General features: G+C 42.7%; 1 protein-coding gene across 4 annotated transcripts; it reads right to left on the bottom strand.

The window, feature by feature from the left end:
• arhgap24 (Rho GTPase activating protein 24) lies at positions 1 to 27,842 on the bottom strand. 4 transcript variants are annotated; one of them, XM_040157256.1, is made up of 8 exons: positions 27,364 to 27,842; positions 11,711 to 11,833; positions 7,378 to 7,585; positions 5,157 to 5,289; positions 3,742 to 3,815; positions 3,540 to 3,661; positions 2,245 to 3,424; positions 1 to 1,168 (listed from the first exon to the last, which is right to left on the bottom strand). In XM_040157256.1, exons 1-8 carry the CDS (start codon positions 27,383 to 27,385, stop codon positions 904 to 906), a joined length of 2,127 nt encoding a protein of 708 aa, XP_040013190.1. In that variant the 5' UTR covers positions 27,386 to 27,842; the 3' UTR covers positions 1 to 903. The 4 variants fall into 4 exon arrangements, with proteins under 4 accessions (XP_040013190.1, XP_040013189.1, XP_040013192.1 ...); XM_040157255.1 differs by lacking the exon at positions 27,364 to 27,842 and adding an exon at positions 20,428 to 20,661; XM_040157258.1 differs by lacking the exon at positions 27,364 to 27,842 and adding an exon at positions 15,283 to 15,477.

The following is a 27,842-nucleotide window of genomic DNA, read 5'->3' as shown; positions in this document are numbered from 1 at the left end:
AAAATATTTACAGTAAAGGCTCTTTTTTTTTTTTTGGTCATGGGGTAATTGTAACAGCACAGAAGCACAGGCACATATACAGTATATTGTCCAATTTAAATGATACACACATTGACCGACAGAACATTCAGTACCACCTTGCTGAGACACTAAACAGACATGTAAGTGCAAGGAAAAAATCTTAATATAAAGTATCACACATTGATAACTTTGCTTAAATATCAGATAAACATTTAAGTACTACTTTCATTTCTCTTTACATACGTAGGATGCTGTGTTTTTCTGCATTGCTTCCCTCTATGTACATTAGCAGTTACAGAATTACATGGAACAATACGATGGTTTTTGGTTCGATTTTAAAAAGGGAAAGTAAGATATGGAGGACTTTTGGCATGGTCTTCAGCTGTTTTCAGGTCCAAAGTTGGTAATTTATTCTATTGTTTTTATTTCTTTGACGAACACAATCTTTTTAAATGTTTTGCCTTCCCTCCTATCTGGCTCTGGGAGCTAATATAAAATAATAGTAGTACTGTACATCATCAGAGACTACGGTGTACTGTCCCTTCCCTCCACCTCCAAGTCAGATGAGTGAGTACCACAAGTTTATAAGAAGGTTGTAGAGTGTCTGAAAACTGTTTAAATATTGCTGTATTTACAAATACTGTCACTTTGACATCACTCCAGGTGATGTCTATATTTATACAGGTGGCTTGCATTAGCCGTACACCACTTATTTCTTATTTCTTAAATTAAAACATGCCCTTGACCTTTGCAATTTAACTTCCCAACTTGCCTTCTACAACGAGCAGCCAAAACCTGTTTGGAGCCTGCATCATGTTCACATCATATAATTAACAATTTCCAGTCTTCCCTAGCATTTCAGCCCACATTCCCTTGCTTCCTTCACTGTATCCAGATGGGGTTGTTTCGATCTGGTCGGCGGGGGTCGGCGGCTGTGGTGTTGCCAGTTGCGGTGAGGTCACTAAATGTGGAGAAAAACTGTTCCATCTCTTTCTGCAGCATCTGATTTCGCCGCTCCGCGTCATCCTTGGCGCGCTCAGCGTTGCGCAGCTTGATCTCCGCCATGGTATACTTCTTCCTCTCCTGGTCCAGCTCCTCGTGGAGGCTCATCATTTCTGTCTCCAGCTCAAGGTTGCGCTGCTCCAAGCTGCAAAGGGAATTTAACACAGGATTTAGGAAAATGAATAGCAGTCAGTGACCGGGTAACAGGTCATCTGAGGGTAGACTGTAATGACAAAACACGGGGGAAACAGCTGCAATTCATTTCTAATTTTCAATAAACTTAATGAATTACACACTGCAGCTGAAGTCGTCATTTTGTAAAATGTGCCCAATGCTAAAACTGTTGAAATGTTTAGGATGTTACCCTAAAATGAAATTGGAATATCTGGTTAATTGCTACGTCATATGGGACGTTCTGTTAGCGGAGGTTTAATCACACCAAATCCAGCCCTGTTTTATTGTCATTCAGCAATATTTTAGCGCATCCTCCATCAGAGTCGTGTGTAGCTTTCTTGCCCATTCCCTCTGCGTTGTGAGGCATGTGAAATCCTTCTGTTTTTGTACAGGTACATTATCTGCGCGTGTGCCCTGTGAAACTTTAAAAGATGTCAAACATTGACAAAAAACTAAGTAAGAAAAAGTGCAGTACCGTACTTAAAGAATTAAGTACTTAAGATTCACATTTGCCTGTCACCTTTAAAGGAATAGTCTGACTTTCTGGGAAACACGCATTCATTTTTGCGCCGCTACTTAGGTAAGAAGATTGTTACCGCTCTTAAGGCTGTATGCTAAATATAAAGCTGGCGCCAGCAGCTGGTTAACTTAACTTAGCATATACTGTGGAACAGAGGCAGGGGGAAAAAGTTAGTCTGGTTTTGGGCCCTGTCCAAGAGTAACAAAATCTGCCTACCAGCACCTCTACAGCTCACTAAGTAACAGGTTATATCTCATTTATGTAATTTGTACGGGAAAAAAAAAAACGCCAATTTGTGGTTTTACATGCTGGATTACTTCTTGGCTTTAAAGTCACTGCACCAAGAAATAATCTAGGAAGTAATCCTCCGTAAAAGCACAACTACACTTTATTCTTGTATGAATTAAACAAACCAAATATAACAACGTTGAAAAAAAGATTTTTCATGCTCTTAGTTTGTCTTTAGTAACTTTCTTCTACTGTCATAAAAAAAAAAAAAAAACTGTTATTCACAGATGGGATCCTACCTCTTTATCCTGGCCTCATACTCAATCTTCTGCTTGTGCATCTCCTGCTTAAGACTGGCCACTAAGCTGTGCAGAGCGCTGTGGCTGCCGGGTCCATTACCAACAGTGAAACCATCACTATTATCACTACTGCTGGTGCCCCGACTGCTCCTCCCAGCTCCATCTCCACCTCCTTCCCTGTTGCTGATTCTGCCCTCCCCCTCTCCTCCTCCTCCACCAGACTGGGGAGGTTCATTATCCTGTGCTTGTCCATCCAAGTCTTCATAGTGACCTCCGTAGAAGTCCTGCTCAGGACAGGTAGTGGTGGAGGAACGACAGGAAGTGGAGTTGTCAGGAAGAGAGATTTCACAGGAGGAGGTGGACCAGGTGGCGCTGTCTACGCTCTGTTTGTCCTCACAGCTGCTGTTCAGACACGTGCTGGTTATCTGGTTCTGCAGATGCAGGTTCTGGTGGTTTAACTGGACATTATCATATGTGGACAGACGATTCTGATTGGTTGTTTGTTCCCCATTGGAGCAGTCGTGCGTCTTATTGTTCCCCCGTAATGTGACGCAGCCATTTGGTACCCAAAGGCCATTGCGGCCGTTCAGACTCCCTGTGACCACATCAGTGCCCGAAATGCCCATGCGCACAACTCCAGTCCCGTTCCCTCCAGTGCTGCTTCCACTTGCTACACCACTGGTGCCCATTTTTGTGCCTGAGCCTTTGAGCGTCCCACTGCGCCGGACTGGTAGACTCCCACCTCCACTCAGAGTCTGGCCCTTTTCTTGATTGGGGTCTGAGGAGTGGAAGGAACCATTTGTAACAATCCCACTGCCTTTACTGAACGCCGGGTTCTTTTTAACAGTCAGCGGTGGACTGCGGGTGATGTCAAAGCGTCCTACGACACCATTACGAGGGCTTGCTGATCGCGGGGAGCCCCTGTTGTCTACGTGTTGGCGGTGCGAGGGAGACTCGGGTGTTTCCCAAACACACTGCCGGACCACCTGTGTGTTGTTGTTCTCGGCGTTCTGAGACACTGTGGTGATGGTGGAGGTAGTTGTGGTGGCTTGTCGCCGCGGTAGTTGGATGTTGTTGTTGTTGACAAGCTCGAGGGCTGTGGGGCTGTCCTCATTGTGAGGGAATAGCACATCGTGGTGGCCAATCAAAACGGCCATGAGCTGCTGGACCAGAACAGTACCTGACAAGATGAGCGCATGCATCAGTATCTTTATCTTTAAATCATTTCAGATAAGTTCAGCATTAAAACACAATATCACAAAACAAGATACACATACATGACTGTGAATACTGACCTTCCATAATAGCTACTGGATCCTCAACCTTTGGCCTCAAGATATTGGGCCCAAAGACTGTGGCCAAGTTCTGAACGCTCATTTTATTCACTCCTGAATATGACTGGACTTCATCTAGAAATCTGGCAAACAGGAAAATATCTTCAATGTTCAATAATGGTCACACTTTGACATTTTATCCACTTTAACAAATAATCAATACCTGCAGATGTACTTGAGAAGGTTGTAGTTCACTGGAGGTAGACCTTCCACAAGCCTTCTCAACTCCTTCATACCCTACAGTTGATGGACACTTTTTAGGCAACATCAGTTCAATCCAGACAATTAACTCATGTCAGTTCATACCACAAGTTGTAATCAATCATGGGCAGTTTACAGATTATCAAATATAACAATCACACCCAAAGACCAAATGGAGAACAAAAAAAAAAAAAAAAAAAAGGAAAAAAAGAGAAAAAAAAAGAAATAGAAAAATAGAAAGAAATAAACCATAAGTGATTGTGGTAGTAACATTTAGCCCATAAAATATATGATAAAGGACCTTCTATTGGCACTGATAAGAGCAACATCTATTTCTCAGAGTTTCATCAGACTCATTAAAAGATTTTTATGATTGCAATTATTTTTTTAGAGAACACAACCAGTTGATTAAAAGATTCATTATCTGTCATCTAAAAACAATGAAAACTAAATTATTCCCATCACTTTCTGAAGTATGAACACAAAGGCAGCTGAATCAGAGGAAATTTATTTTTGTCTTTATGAAAGGACTGAAACAATTATAAGAATCCAAATGTCATTAGGCTGTTTTTTTTAAACTAATTCTGCAATTTCACAAATGAAAAACCTCTATGCACGCTACACAAAAACATGAATGCAAAAAAATAAACAGAAAAATAAACTATGATGAATATGGAAATTTAATTTATGATTATTTATATCTATATTATGCATTATATATTTATATCACTCATATAGTACTTATATATCTAGAATACTCAGAACCATAAACCCAGTGGCAATACACAGGCACACTTGGAATTTGTAAGACTTTCATTTGGGCCCAACAGCTGCAGAATCAAACAATGTTCAAACCATGTATTAGAATTAGAAATATTGGGAATTCTGATCACTGTGTTCCCCCTCCATTTCTAAGTCCTAGAGGGTTTAAAAGACAGGGCAGCTATAATCTACACTTGAGGCGTTAAAACATATTTCTGGACTTACATAAAAAAGGAACACAGCAACGCTCATACATACACACAAAGGCACAGACTTGGACTCTGAAGTGAAAATGTAGGAAAGATGTTTTGGACACTCTGAGGAAGCAGAAGATGGGTCCTCTGCTGTTAACTGTGCCTTGTGGTGTGGTAGAAAACCAATTTAGATTTTAGAAGTAAAGACAGGCACAACAAAGTCATCGTTAGGACAGCAGAGCTGAGCATGGATGACTGGGCAGCGCGGGGCACGCATTAATGCCACAATAAAGGACTTTGGAAATTTTGTGAGAGAGCCTTTCAGCGCAGACTTCCACTTCACATAGAGGAATAACGTGTGCGAAAGTCAATTTGTTGGTCAGTATAGGTATAAAGAAACTCATCAAGTGCTCTTTCTTACCATTTTATCATCCTTGCCAAGGAGCTTGGCGGATGCCAGGAACTCATCATACTTGTGGAAGGGGATGACAGGCTCCGGCAGCTCTCTGAGATACAGCTTCAGTAGAGAAGCTACTGTATGTACATCTGTGTTACTGCAGTGAAAGACAAGACAGAGACAAAAAGAAGGGAGGGTTGATGTTACAATTTGTTACGGCTACATGGAATGGGGGTAACCACAAATCACCGCGAAGCCTCGTTCAGGAGGAGTACTTCAGGAAATGGATGGAGTCAGAAGAAAAGATAATGTGAATACCATAAGTGACAGAAAATACAGAGCACTTCGGTTTGTTCATCCCCAGAAATCGAATCAAATGCAGAATTTGGGGAGAATCAGGCAAACTAAAGCAAGCAAACAGGACATAAAGACAGAAAGGAAGAGAAGTTAAAAAAAAAAAAAAAAAAAGTGAGAGGGAACGACGAGAACACTAGGGCAGCTTAGATGATCTGCCAAAATTCAAGAGGATTTCCACTGCAGGCTCAGAGACACTAATGAGCCAAGGAGGGGCAGCTGGTGAGGCAGGCAGCAGGTTACAAGGCTAATGAGGGAATCATCAAGGTCAGGGACAGTTAGGAACAAAAATCGGACAGTGAAGTTGTTGCCATTGCGCGCCATACGAGCCGGGTTAAAGCCGGAGTTGGGGGGCAGAGATTCGCAAGCGCCATAATGGTGGCACTTCCGTGTGCGATCCTGGATCCAGTGTTTCTAGCAAGTGGTGACATGCTGATGCATAGCCTGGATCCCGACGGTCACATCTCATGGTTTTATTTATGGTCACCAGAGTAGATGGGAGTAGATGGTGGGGGTGGTGGATGGAGTGAAAGAGGCAGGAAGAGCAGAGAAGACGAGATGTGGAGGCGGCGTGTTCCATCACTCATGCATTGCTCTGTCATTCTGAGCGATGGACGAAGGTCGTCGCATTTTCAATAACTCTTTACTGAACGAAAGGATGTACAATCCTGACACGCAATTTTTTTCTCTACTGCTGGTACAGAGAATACAGAAAGAGGCTCGGAGAGCCGCCGCGACGGTTGAATCAAGTTAGTAAAAACATCTGTGCAGGCTGACTAATATGTGCACATCTGCAATGCTGATGCATTTTTACATATAAAAACTAAATGTCGGTGTTACTAGAAAGACACACGTTAATGATCAATTTGAAAAATGATCTAACGGACTTTTAGGGTAGGTGATCTTTTCTAATCAAATTATATTTAGTACTTTAGTATTAATTATCCATGTCCATCCAAAATGTTCTTACTCTTTTGAAAATGTGACAAAAGGCCTTTTTCTCCACGAACATATTAAGTTGTCACAGCAGGAGAAGCACAGGTGGAAATGATAAACATGAAAAACTGATCGGTTTCACGTGTTTCAGTGACTCAGCATGCACAGCATCCTAGAAATAACAAAACTAAATGCTATTCCGTCATCGTTATTAACCTTATTAACAACACATAACCTTTTCCCGCTCTGACATATCGAAGTGTCTGCTGTGAAAAAGACATTAGATCACTGTTTTGTCCTGCTTTTACCATGCCGTGCTGCGCTGAAGAGGTAAAGTACAGATCATACTTTGACAAAAAAAAAAACTTTTTTTCTCCAATTTAACAGCTGTTACCCTTTTAGTGTGGTAAAGGCAAAGAATCCATAGCTACGAGCCAGTTAACCACAGCACAGGCACTGGAGAATATTAGCACTAACACAAGTAAAGGGAGCATAGACAGACTCTACATCATGTGCAGAAAATGTATGCAAATCTGAGATGGAAATGAAATGGAAAACATATTCATCCCTCTATTTTTGATTGATATGTACTGTTTGTATGTACAGTATATACATGTATAAAAGGACGTAGGTGAGAAACCTTCCCTTTATGATTGTTATGCTTTTATGTTTAAATTTGGAGCCAGATTTATATTCACTGAATTTAAACTCTCCAAAATGGATCCTTCCTAATGTATTTGTTGTGTAATGCTCCCTGCAAACTAGATACATCTAAACCTTATGCTCCCTCACGCACTTTTGTTTCTTTGTAGACTTCCGTAACCCAGGCCAACAGGCGCACCCATGAGGTTCCAGAGGTGCAGGATTTGACCAGTCAACAATTTGAACATATCAGCTACACATTAAAATGCACTGAGGAAATATGACCGGGCAGTATGCTCACAGGTTTCCTTACCAATCAAAAGAGGGTTTTTCTCCACAGTCGAAGGCATCCTGCAGCTCTTTGACCAGGTTGGCCTGTCCAGGCAGCCTGAATAGGCCCTCCTCCTGGAGGCCCCACTGCCGGATGAAATCCACACACTGCTCTACCAGCATAGGGGCGAGCTTGTTCCCGAACCGGCGTTCATACCGCACCGTCTCCTCCAACTTCTGACCAAAGATCCCTGAAACACAGGACAACTAATCAGTGTGACAACTAATCAGCATTGGGTGATTCTGTATTCACCCCATATTTGAACATTTATTCATAACGGACAATTTTTAACACAAATTTTAAAACAGTCATTTATAATGGGAGAATAAGCTCATAGGCATATATATATCCATATCCATATCTCTCTCTCTATATAGATAGATAGACACACACACACACACACTCACACACACACACGTTTCTGTCTTTACGGGAAAATGATTTGGCCATATGACCCTAAAGTTACAAAAAAATGTTTTATCTTTTGAAATCTTAATACCGTTTAATATCTTGCACTCTTTAACTTTCTCTCCCAAAGTGAAAGAGACTTTTTTTTCAAAGAATTACAAAAAAAACAAAAAAACATTAACATACCATTTACAGCTTAAGGCACATCAAAGAGAGCAGTTAAATCGATTGAAAAAGATTTATGATAAGGTTGGCCAGACAGTCCAAGCAAAAAATATCTACACCCACAAAGCCTCAGTCTGATGATCAAATCTCTAACTTCCTGCTGAGCACCTCTCGCCTTTTGTCTGAGGCAATCGCTGCAGAAAAAAAAAAAAAAAGGGGGCTGATTTCCATTTGCAGCCGTCTCATGTGGACGCAACACAAGAGGGGATTAAGGCAGCCTTCCTGAGAGATTTGGATCTGCATACTTTTCCGGTCTCTAGATACAGACAGAGGCTACTCACACACATGCACACACGTGGTACGACAAGGTACCGTACAGTGACTGAACTCGGCCGAGCTTACCAGGATCCTCGTGCTTTTGACAGCATTTGACACAGCATGCAACAGCTTAAAACAACTGGAACTAATCTGAACACTCTGAATTATACCAGCTGATGTCAATATTTTATCAATTCAGAATGTGGCTTTCCTAGTAAACAAATGTGAATGCTTCGCTATAGCTTCATTAGACACAGAATTATACTAAGTCACTATTTGTATCCGTTGTTGTCATACTCACCCCTCTTGAAACTGACACAACTTGTAAGCATCCGGAAGAAACGCCTATTAATAAATTTGTGATAAGATAACATACCAGAGGTACAGAGCTTAAAGCGCCTGCGTTCTAGCATTTCCCCAAGAACCCGCCTCAGTTTTTGCAGTTTTGACAGAAGGCAGATAATCAGCACAGGAATGAAAGAGATGCATCAGTTTGACAGCAGGTCAGTCAAACTGTCTTCATTTCCATTTCTGAGAAAATCTCTCATTTGAAAACAAGCTGCTCAGAAGTTGACGGTGGAGTCTTGTGTTCTGTTCTCTCTCCTCTGGGTCACCCACTCTGGGGTCTTTTTCCACTTCGATCTTTACAGCAACCCAAATAAAGACAAAAACAGTAAACAGTCACAAATTCCCAAGAACCGTTTGAAGCTGTGTATCCTTTCTCCCAATCCTTGATGGATCAGAGTGAAATAAAGATAAGTCGAGCTCCACCAGAGTTAAGACTGATGAATATCCGCACATACATAATCGAAAAAGAGCATCAAAAGAACTAAATGAGAAAAAGTGACTGAATGGAAACGAGGTCATCCCTCCAGACGTTCTGGTCATGAGTTTAGGAGTGTTTCCCGAGGTCACATGTAGCTCTGTGTGTGGACCAGCTTATGAACTGGGTCTGCATGTGTTTATTTGCATGTGTGCTCTTCACAAGTGGACTGGGTCGTACCACGACAGAGACAAAGGCGTTTGGCACACACCGTAAGAGTGAAACCTCCGCTCTGCAGGAGCTCAACGGGTTCCTTCACCACTCTCAGGTTCTGTCAGCTTCACAGACCTGCCGCTGCACACACACACACACACACACACACACACACACACACACACACACACTGCACACACTCATGTCTACAATCAAACACACACAAAGAAGACGAGGTCCAGACAACACTGGCTATTTTGTCCCCTTTCCAGGCTTTGTATCATTTTCCTTGTATATGGTTGGATGACTGTTCCTCAAATATGTGATATGATGCTGATATTTATTACTTCCTTACGTAACTTAATGTTAATATCACACAATCATAGCAAACTGCAGTGAAACAAAAACCGACCCAGACAAAACGTATGCTACATATCTCATGCAAGAATAATGATTTCTCCACCAAAGTACACTAGAAGAACACGAGATAACTGAATGTGTGTGAGTGTGTATTTCTATCTATCAATATACTTTATACTTGATTGGATTTTGTATTAGACAAACTATTAATATTAAACCATGCAACCTGAAAAAACATTGGATCATGAGGTATCTAACAAAAATAATCACATTATTCAAGATTGAAAAAATCATTTTAAATGTTAAAAAGAGGAGCAAGTAGGCTGCGCGCTATCTTTAAAATCATGTTAGAGACATAATAAGAAATCGGAAATTTTCAGTTCAGTTCAACCAGAGTGAAATCACAGCTCTAAAGAACAGACTATTTCAATTTGGAGCTCAGAGGCAGAATGTAGATGGCAGGAAATGACGGTATGATCTGATGTCCCTCAACTATCACAGCAACTCAACAGGCGTTTAACAAACCTTGATATACTAAAAAAACTTTTCTACTCTTTAAGACTCTTTAATCCAAAAGCAACAACAGTTAAAACGCTTCAATTTAAAATGTCAGCTCTTTCCCAAATTACAGATAAACAAGCTGGTATTTACCATGAAATAAATCTCCAAAGATCCAGATTGAGAGGCCACAGCTGCACATTTCTCAAAAGGTCTGACTTCGAGCTCTGTCTTGTCCAACTGTTTGCACAAGCTGGCCAGTAATTAATTCGGCATCATAGCAAGTGTTCAGCACAACATTACAGCGGACCGTTAGGGGCTCTTCTGTGGGTCAAACACAAGGGGCTTCGTTTTGGGAGCTCCCTCCCTGTCTGTCACTCTCTGAACAGAATCACACTTCCGGGCCACTGACCAGCCAATCAGGGCTCAGTTAGTCTCTGCTGCTACTGCAAAATGCAAAAGGCTGGAATACGAGGGTGTGTGTGTGTGTGTGTGTGTGTGTGTGTGCGCGTGTGCTCTTTGTGTGTGTGAGTGAGAGAGAGATAGCCAGGCTCCGCTCCAACGTGGAGCCACCTTTCTTGTGACATCTTTGACAAATGGCTCGTCCTTTTGAAGAGCAGTCAACTGCAATAGACATCAAACTCCCTGCACTGAACACAGAGGGGCCGGCTCAGCCTCATCTATTCACTGTGTCACCGAGAGCTGCCCGAACTGCCCGTCCTGTCACAAATGCCGCACTTGTCCCCGGCTCGTACACAATGTGGGCCAATGTCTGCCAGCGCAGTCAATAACAAGCCACAGCGGCGCAGCGGGAGACCCACTAATCAGCACACTGATGCCACCAAAGTCAGGAACAACTTCATGAGAACAATTAAAACATTATGCACTACAGCTATGAATCAGACACACGTAACAGATTTTAACACATTCATCTCGGTGCTTTCCATCCACAGGCCGGATGGAAAGCAAAAAACAAACATGGAAGATGGTGGCGATTGCAATGCAGCCAACATGTGGCTGGACACTGCGATGTGGAAGAAAAAAAAGAGGCAACCTGTTGCTTTACCTGCCAACAGACTATGGAAAACATACCTGTTATGTTAGTAGGAAAAATTCTTTTAGATGAAACAATGCAATCGACTATTTCTTATAGTCCTCTATTTAAAAAATAGTAAAACCTTTAATATGTAATCACAATAGTACAGAATGGTAATGTCTGCATATCTAGCTGGCATCTTGACAATAAATGCAGCATTGTAGCTGGAAATTACTGCTAATTCTCATCTTTATCATGCACCGAACTGATTTAGGTTACACTATTGTCACTGTGCACAATTCAGTCTCTGCACATAAATAACGCGTTTTGTCAGAGGGGGTCACAGCACGCGGTCAGCGGTTCGACGCAGTTGCTGAAAAAGAGACGGCGCCGGGATGGCAGTTGTCTCACAGATCGAAAACAAAACTCTTCTCCTTCCTCCAGCACCGCTATTGGACACTTTCAAAGTCATCCACATGAACACCAAGCTGGCTACACAAATCTCATTAACAAGTACTTCAGCTGATAAAAACACTGGTTGAGTGTATACTGACCTCCACCGAAAGGTGCCCAGATGACCCTGCGGATTGTCTTCACCCAATCCTCCATGTCATTCTGGGTGCTGGCCATAAGAAGGTAGGTCTCATGGTTGGCTGTCATCCGGTCTCTGTCTCCCCCTGTTCACATAAAAGGAGAGAGAAATAGAAAAAGATGATTTAGACATCCTGCGTGGCAAAGTCTCTCCAGTCGCACAATCTCACTGAGAATCAATCCGTCTACCAAGGGAGAAATCTGGATCATTCTGCTCATCCCATGTCTTTGTCCAATTCAAAAACACAATTCATGGGACCGAGCGACTTTCAAAACATTTTAGGAGTTGAAAATCCACTCCAGACATAATTTCCAATCACGCTTGGAATAATAATTTGGGTCTGATATGTTTTTCCACAAAAATTTCCATTACCTAGTTCTGTGATTCTTAACATTACATATGCTCCTCCTCCCCCAATGGAAAACTCCAGATTCTATGAAAATGTTTGTTTCAAAAGTTTAAAACAACTAGACACGATATGTCTCCTAATTCACTGAAAAGTCTTATCAGAGCGTGAGCACTGGAGGCTGCAGGTGTCCGCGTCGCACTTGTGTAAGTTGCAAATCGGACCACGGTGGGGAAGGTCACAGCGGCCACTAGGTCACAGAGCCGCGCTCGTATGCGCGCGCCTTAAACTCAGAATGTGAAAACCAGCCTTCTAGGATCAGGCTCTGGACGCACATCAGCCTGCACAGTGAAAGTCAAACGTCCAAGTGAAGTAACAATAGGTAAAAACTCATTTCTGGGTGGAGGAGGACTTCAAACGTCATTACGTGACACAATAATTTTACTTGAACCTAACCACCATACTCTAAAAATATGGCAATTTTGGGGACGCACACACACACACACACACACACACACACACACACACACACACACACACACACTGCCCCTTTAGCTCCCAGTAACAAATCAAAAGAAATGTTTATGTCCCAGGGCAGGGGTGTATGTTCCATTAGAGGCAGGCTCTGGATCCTCATCCGACTTGTGGATAATGACCACAAGCACTCAGCCGACACGTGATATCAGACAGACTGAAGTGGGGGGGGGGGCGGAACCCCTCTGGCACAATAAATCTGGTTGCAGCCATCACTATGACAACACGACCCTTTGCGCAGCTCCGTTTCAGCTTTATTAAGATGAAACAAACAAACAAACAAACGACGACTCCTGACATTACACAGGGGTGCACCTGGTCTATTAAAAAGGAAGAGACGAGCTATTAAGAGACAAATGGTGTGTCGCACAGCGGCTGAATTATTCATGGACTTTGATCACGAGTGGATCCCGCTCCATTGATTTTATCCCAGGATGAGACCTGCGTGTTGCATATTAATACTATTAATAGACTAAGACACCACATGAAAGGCGGGTTGAGGGCTCAGGTTTCCCCACCGTGAAGTCGGAAGGGCTTGAAATTTACTAGAGAGTGCATGTTCTCACTCAAGCAGTTTTTCTAATGCAAACCAAAAGAGTCAGTAATTATTTTAACTCAAGTTTTTGAGGTGAAGTTCGAGCTGCCGTAAGGGGACGATGCACAGTCGTACATATTTCCCATCATACAGCTTTTGGCTGTGCTTTTAATGAATTTAACATCTTTTAAGTGTTTCCATTCCTCCTGTCCAATCTATCAGCACATTACTAAAGTTTAAAAAAGGTCACCACTCTCAGTGTCGCTATTATGAACAGAAGAAGTGGTTGACATTTTCAAACGTGTGCACTTTCAAGTGAATGAACCCCCTCAGTTTGACAGTGGACAGGTTGCAGATTGGGCAGCTGCGTGGTTGCGGCGCGTCGGAGAGGTCAGGGAGCAGGACCAGCAGCTGAAACCGGGAGCCAAGCTTTCACATCGGCGCTCCCCGCCGCCCTCGATCAGATCCCCATTGGCGGGCAGCAGATGCCAGGGTTTTGTCCTGCGGGGCACTCCACCTGTTGACGGCGTTTGCCCCACTATACGGTGAGGTCACAGGTCTCGCATAAAAAAAATAAAAAAAAACTTGTCACCTCAGAGATGATGTTCCGGATGAGGGGGGGGGTCACTATAAAGTTCAACCGGAGCTCGCCGCAGAGCCTCGGGGTCACGTTTCCTCATCGGCAGCAAGCCACGCACAGTGCGAGGCTACGAATGGATGCTCTTTGGTGCCTTCGAGGCTACGACCCGCCGCGACAGGTCCCCGGCGCGGGATGCAGGTACGATGGCATGCGTCGGCGGGAAGCGACCCAGCCGTGCGTGCCGGTGCCTCCGCGCCAGTCTGTGCCTGGCAGACTACAGCGCAAACCCCGTCGGCCGTCTTGTTGACGTACTCCCCAGAGCCCCCGCTATGACTCCGTGCTGACCCCAACACGCTCGTCGATCGGTTGGTCGAGCGACGGGAAAATGAATTCGCTAAATTCTTCCGGAAAAACGTTCGGGTGCCAACGTGAGGAGTCGCTGCTTTTGTCCGCCCTGCGCGTCACCGTAAAGTGAATCACATCTTGGGGTTTCGGGCTGTTGTTTGGGCAAAACAATACATTTGAAGACGTAACCTTGGGCGCTGTGAAATAGTAACAGGCATCCCACACACACACACACACACACACACACACACACACACACACACACACACACACACACACACACACAATCTTTTTTGACATTTTGAAGTCTTTGCTGATGGTTGACTACTTAAAATAACCAGCAGTTACACCGTTAAAAACAAAAAACAGCGGTGTCTCTGTCTGTACTTTTAAAACCAGATCAGCCTGAACTGATCCATCACCGATCCGGGTTTTTGTTTTGTTCCCAGAGCCACGTCATTTCATGTCAAGTTCGGGTTCAGTGTAAAGATCACAACATTTGCCAAGTTTTTAAAAGGGGGCACAGTTTACACCGGGTCTGACAGATGAACGCTGCTCGCATGGTTCCCGAACATCACTACAGCGCCAAACATCCACTCAGGCACTGCCCATCCAGCCGTTAAAAACCACCCGTGCTGCGCCTGGACTTGAGAGTGAAAGTGAATTATTGACGCCCCCCCCCCCCGGCGTTAAAAGGGGCTGAGGTTTTCCCCCACATCTCGGTCTGTGTGCGGAAATCAAACCCTTCGTTTTAATAGCGGGGGGCCGGTGCCCCTCGCTTCCCGATCCGGTGATCAGTCACTACCCGCTATCGACTTGCCCCCTCGGGGCTTCCGTTAGCTACACCTCACACGGAGTGGACGCCGTCGATTAACCTCGTCAATCACCCCCCCCGTCTTGGAGCCGTGGGCACGCAGGGCGACGTCCGTGTTTCCGCTACCGAGACGTTAAACTTGTCGAACCGTTTCCACTGATACGTGGACGTTGCCCTCCTCCGTCCAGTCGTGACACAAACATAAACAAAAGAGTCGCTGGAGTCACGTCCACCATGTCATTTCAACACCCCCCCCCCCACACACACACACCCCAACACCCCGACGCGAGGCGGATTTAGGCTATTTGTCAACAACAACAACAACAAAAAAAAAAAAACAGCCAGCACACGACGCACCGGCCGGTAAACGAGCAGCTCACCTACGGTCGCACATGTGAGTGAATCCCCAGAAAAGCTCCGTCGCTCCGACGCGCTCGAAGCAGCCGCCGCACGTTCAGGGTATTAACCCGGAGTCCTCCGTGTAACGAACTCCGGCTCACCGGCTGAATTATTGATTGAAGTCGGCGAGGAAGAGCATATCGATGCGTGTCCACTGTGTGAGCGACACCCTGAGTGACTACCAGGGCCGGCCCAAGCTATTTTGCGGTCAGAAGCAATCTATGCCCCCCACCCCCCCAAAAACAACCCGGGACATCAGCTAAACTTTAAGAGATAATATGAATGGATAATAGTGGTAGGAATATGGAGAAGCTACAGCCATTTAAAAGAGAAGACTGACATTATTCTATATTTTTATAGCTTCACTAACCTGCCTGCGGCACTCATCCCTCAGCCTATGTGTCCCTACTGAAGACGAAAATCTTTAAAAAAAACAGCTCACAAAAATATGGTTTCGTCTTTCTAAAAAGCAAAATCATTTCCCCTACAACGGACGGGCACCGCAGTTTTTAATAAACATCACTGAAAGAGGGGTAATTTGTGCATTTTAGCATACGGACTATTTCCAGCCGTGGATAATACACAGCTGCTGCTCTAGTGAATATTTACAGCACCGGGACGGTGTATGCGGGAAAAGAAATTACAGTGCCCGTGTTCATAATAATGATATTACATTACATACAGTACGGCAGTGTGGCTCAAAGATCATTTTCGGACAACAATGGAGCTCAATCGCACAGAGGAATGAGCTCTATCAGGCTTTGGCTACACAGGCAATACTCGTTATGAGTTTCGGAAGTTTTGGACTTTCCTTTGGTCTTTTCCCCCGCAAAACCAAAATGAACTGTACATTTCCGTTTCCTTACTGTAGAAAGTTCATACCTATATCAAAATGATACGAACGCAACACGGGATAATTTTCTTAAAAATTTTAACTGGGCCAATCACTGACGAACATGTCGGAAAAACAAACGAAACACGAAAAAGTGATCAATGTAATACTTTCAAAAAAACTTTATGCATATCTGAATAGCAAAACGGAAATAACAGATACATAGGTAACGATGACAGGTTCATATTAATTAAGGAAGCTGTCTGTCTCTATAGGCACAACTAACATCTCAGGTTACCAAGTCACGACAGGTGCGGGCTTTTTTTGCCGGGATATAATATGCTCTGCGTCAGAAAATACGCTTTGGTGTGCTTTTGCAAAATTTCCGCGCTCATCAAAACCTGCTCAGAAGATATTCTAATACAAGCATACCGCGAAATAGCAAGTTATCGAGCTGTTTTTCCATCTGCCTCTGAGGTGGGCCAGTTGAGAAACTACTGTCAACATCTCATAACAAGACAAAATAAGCATATTGATGCACTTGTGTTGAAAAAAAATGACTCAGATTTTCCTTACAATGCTTGGAATGCCCACCCCGCTTTCTATGAGCTGCCCAAACAGTTTTGTTTAGAAAGCTCAATTGCACTGTTGGTCAAAATGTCCTTTCACTCAATTCTGATCCATATCCGACGTGGATCAGTCAACAGCGGGGTTCAACAGCGAAACCCATTCCTCAAACTGGCCTATTTGGCAGGCAAAAGTTTTTTTCAGTCACAGGCATCCCCACCCTGTCAGCATGGTTGATTGTCATGCAAATTAATTGTGAGTCCCTGACGTTCCCGTGAGTGCTTTTGCCCACATTTAAAATGGACCAGCCTTTAACCAGGAGCCTCTGTTTCCATTACTTGCATGGAAATACAGCATTTCCCCATGGAAACAACGGCTGTGAAGTTGTTAAACAAGCATGCAACGGGATTATACAGCATACCACGGCCATTACGGCACACTCCTGTTCCTCCTGCCATTTCCTGTTGATGCTCAACTTTCTTATACAGTGGCTGAGTCAACCACTTGCTTTATAAACACGGGTACGATGTCAAATACTATTAGCTCATGGACAGCTTCCTGGGCAAAACCTTCAAAACTGTAAGTACAAGACCTCTGAGAGAGCTGTTCCTTAGATTTCTCTTTGACTGAGGAACACATTTGGAAAGCTTTCTCTAGCCCTTATAGGTAGTCTTATAGTATAAATATTAATCTTATGGCTGCATAGTGGCAGAATACCCTTGCCTTATTCTCATCTAATGGAACAAAAAACATATCAGGAGTAGCGGTAGAATGGACATCCTCTCTCAGGCTGTTTGAAATACAGACTTGCATAACAAACCGAATCCAGAGCTGTGGGACCATAATAATAGGTCAGAAGATAACAATACACGTACGACGACAGCAAAATAATACAGGCTGTGTTTGTGTTAGACAGTAAGGTTTTCTTTGTCTGGGTCTGTCTGCCAGTCGTGCTGAGGAACAAGGAGTTACTTTCAGCAGAAGCGTCAGTCAGTTTTTTTTGTTTGTGCCTAAGAGCTTAATTTATCAAACAAAAAGGGGTTAGACTCAAATCTACAAGCTGCAATGATGAAATTACTAGTTTTGAATCGCGTAGGTGCTCATAGACTCCTCCAAACATTGATATAGTTTTCCAGTAGCATTGTAAGGTGGCGGTGGCTCAGGAAGTAGAGTGGGTTGTCCACTAACCGCAAGGTTGGTGGTTCAATCTCTGGCTCCCTCGAACTGCATGTTGAAGTGTCACTGGGAAAGATGCTACAACCCCAAATTTACCATTCATAATATAAGTGAGCAGTAACTTTTCAGTGCACAAGTGCTAAGTGGTGGGAGGATCATGTTTGGCTCATTCACAAAACGCCCAGCATTTCCAGATATCTCTGCATTTTCTTCTGATGGCAGGTGCTTAAAACCACCATCAAATGAAGAAATAATCAGAGAAAGCTGAAGCGACATCCCTCTGAAGAATCAATATTAGCTCTTCGGTCCGCTGTCCGCAGCTTTCATAGCCATCAAGATTTAGAAAGAAAGAGGAAAGATAAAAACATTTAGTTCAAATATCATCTTGTTGCCTGTTTGCCTATTCTCCCTATCTGTTCACTGAACAAAATGACTGGAGACTGTCTTTTGACAGATTCTTTACTAGCTGTGGTTAAGCTACCTGCAAGTATCATTCTCCACCACACAATTCTTCGGCTACTTATGGTGTGACTGGCACTGTGTCTCAACCCCCCCCCAAAAAAAAGAAAAACCCTCAATCATCGCCTCTTAAATGGGACCCATCCTAGCTCGAGCTCGCTGGCAGTGACAGGGTCTTCACTTATAGCATGTCAGTACCTGAGGAGGCAACCGTGTCAGCTGTTGCAATTCGCCTGATTCACCGTGCTTCAGCACACTGCTCCAAAGTTTCATATACTCAGCGGGTAACAATTGTCAGCTGTACATAGCCATGCAGACTGATACTTAAGAGGACAGCTTGCATTATGGACGGCACACAGATCAGGATTCCTTATTCACAGTCAGATTTAGACTTCAAAAAAAAAAAAATTTCAGAAAGAGAGAAAATTCAACACCATTCCACTTTTCAAATGTGATTCTGCTGACAATATTCTCGGCAGGGGAGCATATATTAAAATGACTGCCACTTACATACAGGTAATATTGTACTCCAGATGTATCATATTACAGCGATAACCACAAACACCTGATTAATACAGGCCACCTCAAAACTATATATAGCACTACACAAAGGAGAGGCACCGACCATATGCGTGCTGTTTTATTACATGAAACATATTAATAGCACACCTCTGAGTAGCTACTTGCATATCGTCAAGCAAAACTATAACATATCACCGACGACTTCTCAGTGACAGCGCTACCATAATTTATTGTCTCCCCCTGTGTGTGTGTTGTAATTACCATCTGAGTTGGGCAGAGTGCAAAGAGCTACAACTGTTCATTCCAGTTGTGACCACTGGCCCTAATATGTGGCCAAACCCAGCCGCAGACTACTCTTTAACTAATGGCTCAAAACAGGTGGGAGACAACAAAGGATCTCACTGTGCTGTGACTGCTCGCAAATACCTGGAGCCCCGGTACACTTGACTCTGACCTGTACCTCTGTAAGGAAGTCCTGTAGAACAGCAAGAGGTGCATCCATTCCGCGTAAACCCAGAGCGCTTTACTAGATGGTAGGATCATAGAGTGAATGATTTAATGTTGTGCAGATACACAAAACTAATCTTTTACCAAAGACTGAATGAATATTAGCATGTAATCTATGTATTTATTGATTAGACTCTTTGTCTATTTGCTTAAAGGAATAGTTTTGGGCCATTTTTGGGAAATACTCTACTCTACTCTACTACTTTCATGTCTATCTCTATCTGTATCTGTTAAATATAAGCTACAGCCAGGAGATAGTTAGCTTAGCACAAACATTCCAGGAGGTCCAACTTCAAAGCAGTCTACTGGTCCAACAATGTGAAAAAATTTTTCCTGTATACTCATAAGTGGAATACGTTTTGTGGGAGACTTATTGTGAAAAAGTTAAGTTCTTCCAGACTCTGACTGTGCTGGCTGCCAAGTGGAGGAAGCAGCTGCTGCTGGCACAGAAAACAATGCAGACACTGTAACTACCTTGTTTAGCCTTAAATGACAAAAAAATATGTGTCATAATTCTCTTAGTGTGTGTGTGTGTGTGTGTGGCGCTCATGTGTGTATATAGGTGTGTGCAATGGGAGATTAAATGACTACATCACTCTCAGTCCTCTCATCTGCAAGAGTCTTCTTGTTCCCATGCAAGCAGGGGCAAGTTGAGATCCAATATTGTGTCTAATGATAGTCCTCTCAGACATCCAAACATCATAAATACCTCCAGCAGAACAGGAAGTCACTCACTGAGTGACACTACACTGCAAAATGTTTGTTCATTCATATGGAATGATGATGAGGATTAAAAGTGGAAACAAAAAACTATCAATATTTCCTTTTTCATCTTTGCAAATGATGGCACCCTTATTTACGGAGTCTGTTTGATTCATGGGTGAAATCACCTCCAGATGATCTAATCCTACTGCAAAGTGCAGCTGTTGCAACAAAGAAGTCTGTAGTTAAGACATCTGTGTATGTCTCGAGAAATACATCCATTGTATTGCAGTAGAGAGACAGTGCATATAAAGCTATCAACAGGATCAAAATAGTCAAATACCATACTTGTTATTGTTACCTTGATTTGACGACAAATCAGATAATCCATACTGTGGTAAACTATTAATCGCCTGATGAACCACCTCCATGCCTCCTCCACACGCCTATCTCTGGCAATCCAGAAAAGAGGCTTCCTGAATGGGTTACAAAGTCCTGGCTACCTGCGTTAACTTGAGGACTGGAGTTCCTGACTGGAGGAGCCGCTCTGCCAGTTTTTGGCCTGGCTGGGAATGAGTGAGTGAGCACAGCTGAGAGGGTGTGAAAGAGAAAGGGAAGGAGGGGAGGGAGGTGAGGTTTGAAAAGGGGGTTGGGAGTACGCAGACACACACACACACACACACACACTCACACACACACTCACACACACACATACTTCTCTTAAGCACTGTAATGGGAACAATAGGCAGATCTCTCTGAAGGCTTGGGTTTAAAAAGGCCACCGGTTTGACAAAGGGCATGACCCCATAAGCAAACACGGAATCTCCCATTCACACGGCATTGTTTTTTTTAACATCTGCGACCACAAACAGTTTAGATCAGAGTACTGTAATAATGCTGACCTTTGGCATGTGAAAAAAGCTACTATGACAATATAGACAATATTGAGAGTGGTGAATCGAATAAATACTCGATAATAAAAAATAATAGTTTGATTGACTGAAAATTAACTCAGAGCAAATTAGATCATCAGTTAATCAATTAGAAGTCATATGTCCTTTACTTATTTTAATTTTTTCCTCTGTCACTTATTTATTTATGAACGTGATATATTTCATCTTCCAGAGATATTAAATCAAAACAGAATGACATCCGCACATAAATCAAAACCACCCTAAACTATATGTATAACTCCTACCCTCACTCACCAACGATTAAAAAAACAACAACAAAAAAACAAGGCAGCCACAGCTGTTCACAGTCTGTGGTACAAACCCTTAAAGGGGAACTCCACTGATTTTACACATTAAAATCTTTTTATAGGTCTTGGGGACTACGGCATATGTTAAACAAATGCTACGAATGTGTGGAATTAAAACGGACGATATCTCTGGCTCTGCTGCATCGATTTTGATCCTCTTTTAAAAAACTGCTCATCATGAGTCCGACAATGTTGCAGGAATGCCACGCTAAATCAGTGAAGTACTCTTTTAAAAGAAATAACAATTCAGTACTGACTAACAATTCAGCATCCTTTTCTTTCAAATTTAGATAAATCTACTAATCCTCACAACTCAGAGTTTCCCAAATATTAAAGAAAAGGGGTCCAAAATCTTCGAAAATACTTTATACCTATCTATAATCTATGATCTGTAAAGTCCATTCAAAATTGAAAAATCAAAATTCTTTCAAAAAATACCTGAAATATTATACGAGCATTTTCCTTCCAAGATAACAGTCATTTTTCAAGCAAAACCATTTTCAGGTTCCAGCCTCTCAAATGTGGGGAATTTTTTAGTTTTTTTCTCCATTTTATATCATCGGAAATGTAATATCTTTTGGGCTTTGGGCTTTTGGTCAGTGAAGGTGAAGACGTCACCTTAGTATGTGACAGTTAATTCCTACCATCTTCATATTATGATGGTTCATAATGTTAAAAAAATATCAAAAGACCTAAATAATGAAAATGATGCCACATCTTCCTCGTTCTTGTCCAAAAAAGCCTAAACTCTCGGTACAACTTGTAAATTTTTCATTCTGCGCAAAATCCTGGTGTATAGCTCCTCTCTATCCAGCAATATCTTCCTATGTATCTATAATGGGACTCCTGTTTCACCTGACCCCCGGTAAGGTATCAATGGCTAATTCTCTTCCTGGTGTTACGGTGGTCCTTGCCTGTCAATAGACATTATCGGAGGGCAGACACCACAACATTAGCTTGTTGTTAGCTGAGTCTCCAAAGACCTTGTCTGGTAGAGAACACAGACTCCATAGAGTTCCTATAGCTATCCATTACCATCTGATGCTGCCTGAGTAACAAAGTGAATAGGAGTGAGGAGGTCAAAGGGGACAGGGTTTGCTTGGCTCTATTGTCTGTCGACAGGCGCCCATAGGGAAGAAGGTAATCATGAAACCAAAAAAATGGAGAGTAATGGCCAGATCATCTCCTCTTTGGTGCTGAAAGGCAAACCTAATACCTCAACTCCTTGGGTTCTGCAGCTACAAGATTAGCCACATCGGCGCTGGGCGTCAGTGGGGTGAGGCATTGGTAATAAATCTTCTTGATAAAAACAAGTGATTCAGTCAATACATATTCACTCCTCTGTTCTCACACAGAATGAAAAGGGATTGAACTGCGATTGGTCAGGCTGTTGGGTAGTATGAGTGAGCAGAGGTTTTAGTATGGGTTGACACGAGGACAGTCAGAGAAGCATTGGGCCTGTCCATTCAGGGTGGTCACAGGGCCGTCAAAGAGCCATGTGTCTCTGTTCTGATTTCATGCCAACTAACTAAAGAGCCATGTCTCCGTGTCCTGCCAAGGCTGCTGTAAATATAGCATTATGTAAAGAGAATCAATTTCCACTTTAAGAAAAGGAAACACGATTTAGGCTTGACTTAAATAGCCAAGTGCGCGTTGGTAAAAAAGCTGACATGATAACTAAGACTAATAGAGGTGTTCCCAGTGTACCACAGCGTTCCCTGGTACACTTTGAAGGATCGTACCTGCTCTTCCGTCGCATGTTTTAGCCCTAAATCCAATCATTTTAAACACTGCTTTCTTATTATTCTTCTAATGTAACTTCAGTGTAATAAAAGGATGCATAATTTAAATTTGATGGATTACAACTTCAGATAGAGTTTCTTTAGCTAGTTTCATGTTTCTTTAAGTCGGTGTTCATACTTCACTTCAAGGTAGGAATCAAATTTGAATCAAACAACCTTAAAGAAACGATTTTTTCTTTGGAAAATGGCAGTAAGGAGAGCCAAGTATGTGTGATTTGTAGTAAAAGTGCACTCATATTTAAAAAAAACAACAACAGAATGATTTCACTTGGTTTTATGTTGACTGAGGCCTGAACTGACAACTGTAAATGTAAATCACACATGACATTTATGGAAGCTCTCAGCTATTGGTGTGAAACCACAAACATTCTGTTCAACCTATTTATTTCTGTGGTGACTTGCAGTATAACGTAAGATTAATTCTAGACTAATCTTTAAACTATGCATGGCAACACTTTGAGGTTTGTTAAAATACCAAAACCCTTACGAGTGAACCGTGAAGACCACTGACAGCTTCAGTGACTATTTACTGGGGGATTAGCATCCCATTAAAATGTAAAGAGCGTTGAGTTTTGGTAAGGGCTAGCAGCTGCTGTCACTTGAACACTTGCACAAAGTGCTGGGTGGCTGAAACGTTACATCGGTGATGCATGCAGCTTCTGGAAAGGTGCAATACATACAGATCCAAGAGAAAAAGCTCAAGTGGCGCCACAGGAGAGCTGTCTTAAGTCAACCTGACACTAGTTTTTTAATGCACTTTTAGCCGGGCATCATCACCGTATCGTCAGATAATTTATGTTTCATGTTTTTAACAGCCAGTTATAATCTCTGTCTACAGTTTGTTTGAGTGGAGGAGTGTTTGTACTGTGTGTGTGCATTCAGTGCATCTGTGTGAAACACGTACGCATCCTTACGGTTATGTAAACATATCCCACTATGACAGATCATGCACTCATGGCCATGACACTGTAAATCTGTATGGCCTGCATGCCAGGAATTCATTCTTGCACTCTGCAAACCAAATGATCACCCACGATTTTTACCCAATATCCACATTTGTTTTTCGATTTGGATACGGGATGTTTTTGGTGCTAAGCCTCATACACACACACGTACACACATAAATGCAGATAAGGAGGCTAATGCTGAAACGATTTTCAGAGGGACAGTGTTTCACTGTGAAAAGTGTGAGATTTAAGTTGAAAATGTTGTTTATTTTGTTCAGGATGACATGTCATTCCTCTTTGTTTACAAAAGTTTTCGATATTTCATTTTTAATTTTAATTGCTAAAAAAAAGATAAAACATCCGATAGAAATTCTGTTGGAAGGAACAGAAAGCACAGACATCCTGGCACTTGGAGAAGGGAGTGAACCTCCCTTTATCCACACCAGAGAATTAAACAAGGAGTGGACTTGACGAAGTGCCTGTTGCTCCACTCACTAATACCCTCTAATATCACCTTTCAGCACTGATGACGGCTTCAGGGCAGATGCACACCTGCACTCCCCACAGCCAAAATAGGTAGGTTGTGTCAGCCTGGCCTTTGGGAATGCCCTTTGAACCTTGAAGGCAGGGTTATAGAAACCTGACTTCTGGTTTATTGTGACTAATGGAGGCAGAGCAGCTTGCTGGAGCTGTTTGTTTCGAATGAGAACCAAAGAGGGCTGTCAGCAAAGGAGTATGCACGCTCAAAAGTGAAACAGAGGTGGCCTGAGTTTTGGATTTTGGTGACTAAGCGCTGGATACGCTGTTGGTAAAGATCTTTGGCCACAGAGATTCAACAAAAAAAGTGAAGAAAATCTTGAAAGCCTGGTATTTAAGAAAAATGCCTCTCATGATTTCCATTCACATGAAGTAATTTCATTATAAAAGAAATTCATTCTGTTTCTGTGTCACTGAAGCATTAATCAACAGTTTCATTTGCTAGATTGCTTTAGCTGATTGAAGGGCCTGTCAGAGGCGAACATTATTGTGATAGAAAGTAGAGATAAATCTGACATTCATCAATCATCCCCCTGCACGGGCCTTTCCCACCACTTCATATTTCCACTTAGTCACTGATGAGGTGGAACATGGAATACGAATGACACAATTTTTGTGCTCCCAGAGCAGAGGGATCTGTGTCACTATACAATAAAGTCATAGTTGGGTCTATGCCAGTGATTATGGATGCGTATTTCTGCACACATATCTGTGCGATGGCCAACCTCAGAGGAAACCATAAAACCTCCTGTTGACTCGCTGCCCAATTATTTGGACAGCAAACGGACATCGTCCATCGGCTTCGGCGAGATAAGCGTGTTTTCATTTTGGCCATCGCAGCAGTCCAGTCTGCGTTGCCGCTCCACATCCTCGTTGTTTTCTCTGACAAATCTGGCCAAAGCACTGTGGGCCTGAGAGGGCTGGAGCGCAGGGGGAGCGCAGGGAAGCTGGGTGAAAGGAAAAGATTGGTGGTGATCTGAGTGGAGAGACAGAGAAACGCTGACGATGAGGTTGGCTCTTTGTTTGTTTGAGTGCGCAGTGTCGAACTGCAGCTGATGTTGTTCGGTCAGTTCTCTAGTTACAAACCTGTGCTATGAAGCTAAAATAAAGCTGTCATAACCACAGTCGCTGGTACTGCCACACGGTTACCCACACATGCATGTTGTGTTTTTGAAATTGTGCTGTTGTCGTGCCCTGCTAGATGGATTGACAGGAGATTTTTCTGTTTCTTAACTATAGAAATCACTCTATATACTGTTGATGTCAGCCCTTTTGAAGTGGTCTTAGTTGCAACTAACGGTTATGTTCATAATCAGATAATCTAAAGATTATTTTCTCAATTAATCAGTTTATTGTTTTGTCTATAAAATGTCACTTTTGACTTCAGCAAAAGGGGATTTTTCAGAGACTAAGTTGTTGCTCATTCACTACTTCTGATGTACTTCCTGGTTTTGTGCTGGTTTTTCCTCCTCACCTCCAACACCGTTTCGTGAAACCTCATTTCAGCCCCAACATTCTGTATAATTGCTTGCTTCCTCTACCATCTACTGGTTTAGATTTTTACATGAGAACCCTTACCAGGGTGGATTTACAGGCAGGCTGGGAGCTATGAATTCAGGAGTCTGTTCTGTTATCTGCCTCAAGCAGCCAAGCAAAGTGAAATTTGATCCAGCTTTGAGAATGCTCTTTTACTGAGCATGATTTTTACTCTCTGGCAACATGTTTTTAGATATTAGTGTAGTGGACAAGTACTGAGGAAGCTGCAGTGATGTTCCCAGGAAAATCAGGAATGCAACCATCATAAATTGCTCATCTGAAATCACAGCTGCAATAAACACAAGCTATGAAAAGTAACTTGTAAAACTTCCATCTGCAGACGTGAATGAAGAAAGGCTGTTGATGATTATTCGAAATTTGACTATACAGTTGAATTGTAAAAAAAAAACAAAAAAAACAAAAAAACAACTTTTATACTTTCGATTGTGAAAAAAAAAGCAGCACTACCGCGACTGTCTGCCTCTTGATTTCTCGGGTGGGCTTGAATGTACTGCATGACAGACAGGAGTCACACATCTTCCCTTCCATCGATTGACAATGTATGTCAAGCTGAAACGTGCGAAAAATTTAACAACAACCATGTGGTCATGATGGCACAGAGTTCACAACCAAACTCGGCTGCAGAGAGAGTGATTTGTAAGCAAATCTAAAAAGCACCTACTGGAAATACTTCATATTTAGGTCAGTACCCGGCAAAATTGTGGAACCTTGAAATAAAGTTCTATGCAAGCTATGCAAGTTGCAGTTAGCCTACCATTTCAGAACTTGCAAGCCGGGGGCACATCTGGAAAATATGCTCCCAAGTGGCTATGTCTCTCGTTGCATGTGTTTGCCCTCTTATGGACATAATGTGTAAAAATAGTTATTTGACTGGTTTGAACCAATGTGATTTTTTAGAAGGAATAATCAAATGTCCTTTTTTTGCCCATTTTGACAATGCTAGAGTGAACAGGATATGGAAGAGACTCTTTCTCAGTGTGAACAGAGAGAAATTTGCAATTAATCCGTGAGGAGCTTTGTGCCTTAAGTTTAAAACAAGTAAAGCTGTCTAGAGGTCCTTCCACCCATCCCTTCAGCTGTAACTGAAACTAAAAACGCTGCAAAGCCTAATAATATCTCTGCCATCGTAATCAAACAGTCCAAACCGCATGCAAATGTGTTAGTATTCGTTACTGTTATGTAAAGACACAGACCTGGGTTGGAGTTAAGATCCATGGGGCACAGAGGAAGACGTGCCCCCTTCTCTGCTGAAGGGTCAGGGAGCAAAAGCCACACTGTCGCTGCTGACCACCGGCCCCCCAGTGCCACTTCTTCATCTGTTCTTGTTCTGTGCCACAGATAGATTTCTCTCCTTCTGTTTTTGATAAAACACACACCACTGCACTTACTACTGTCCTTCCAACTCTCCCCCTCCTTCCTTTGTTTCTCCTCAAACTCATATAACTCTTTCGCAAAACTTCATTTTTTCGTCAAGCCAAAGGCAGATCGACATGACACACCAATCAGCAGCATTTAGGCAAGGTCAGGCTAAGGCTAGTCTGTCTGCCTCTCAGGAAGCCTTTCCTCTGCATGTATTTCTGTCAAAGGAGCAGAAAGAGCAGAGGAAGCACATTTCAAAGACACACACAAAAGAAGTGTAGGAGAGAGTGGCCGAACGAAACCGACAGCAAGC

This window comes from Xiphias gladius, chromosome 20 (genome assembly GCF_016859285.1).
Source record: "Xiphias gladius isolate SHS-SW01 ecotype Sanya breed wild chromosome 20, ASM1685928v1, whole genome shotgun sequence".
NCBI classification, from domain to species: Eukaryota; Metazoa; Chordata; class Actinopteri; order Istiophoriformes; family Xiphiidae; genus Xiphias; species Xiphias gladius.
This window is presented reverse-complemented; position numbering and strand designations above follow the sequence as displayed.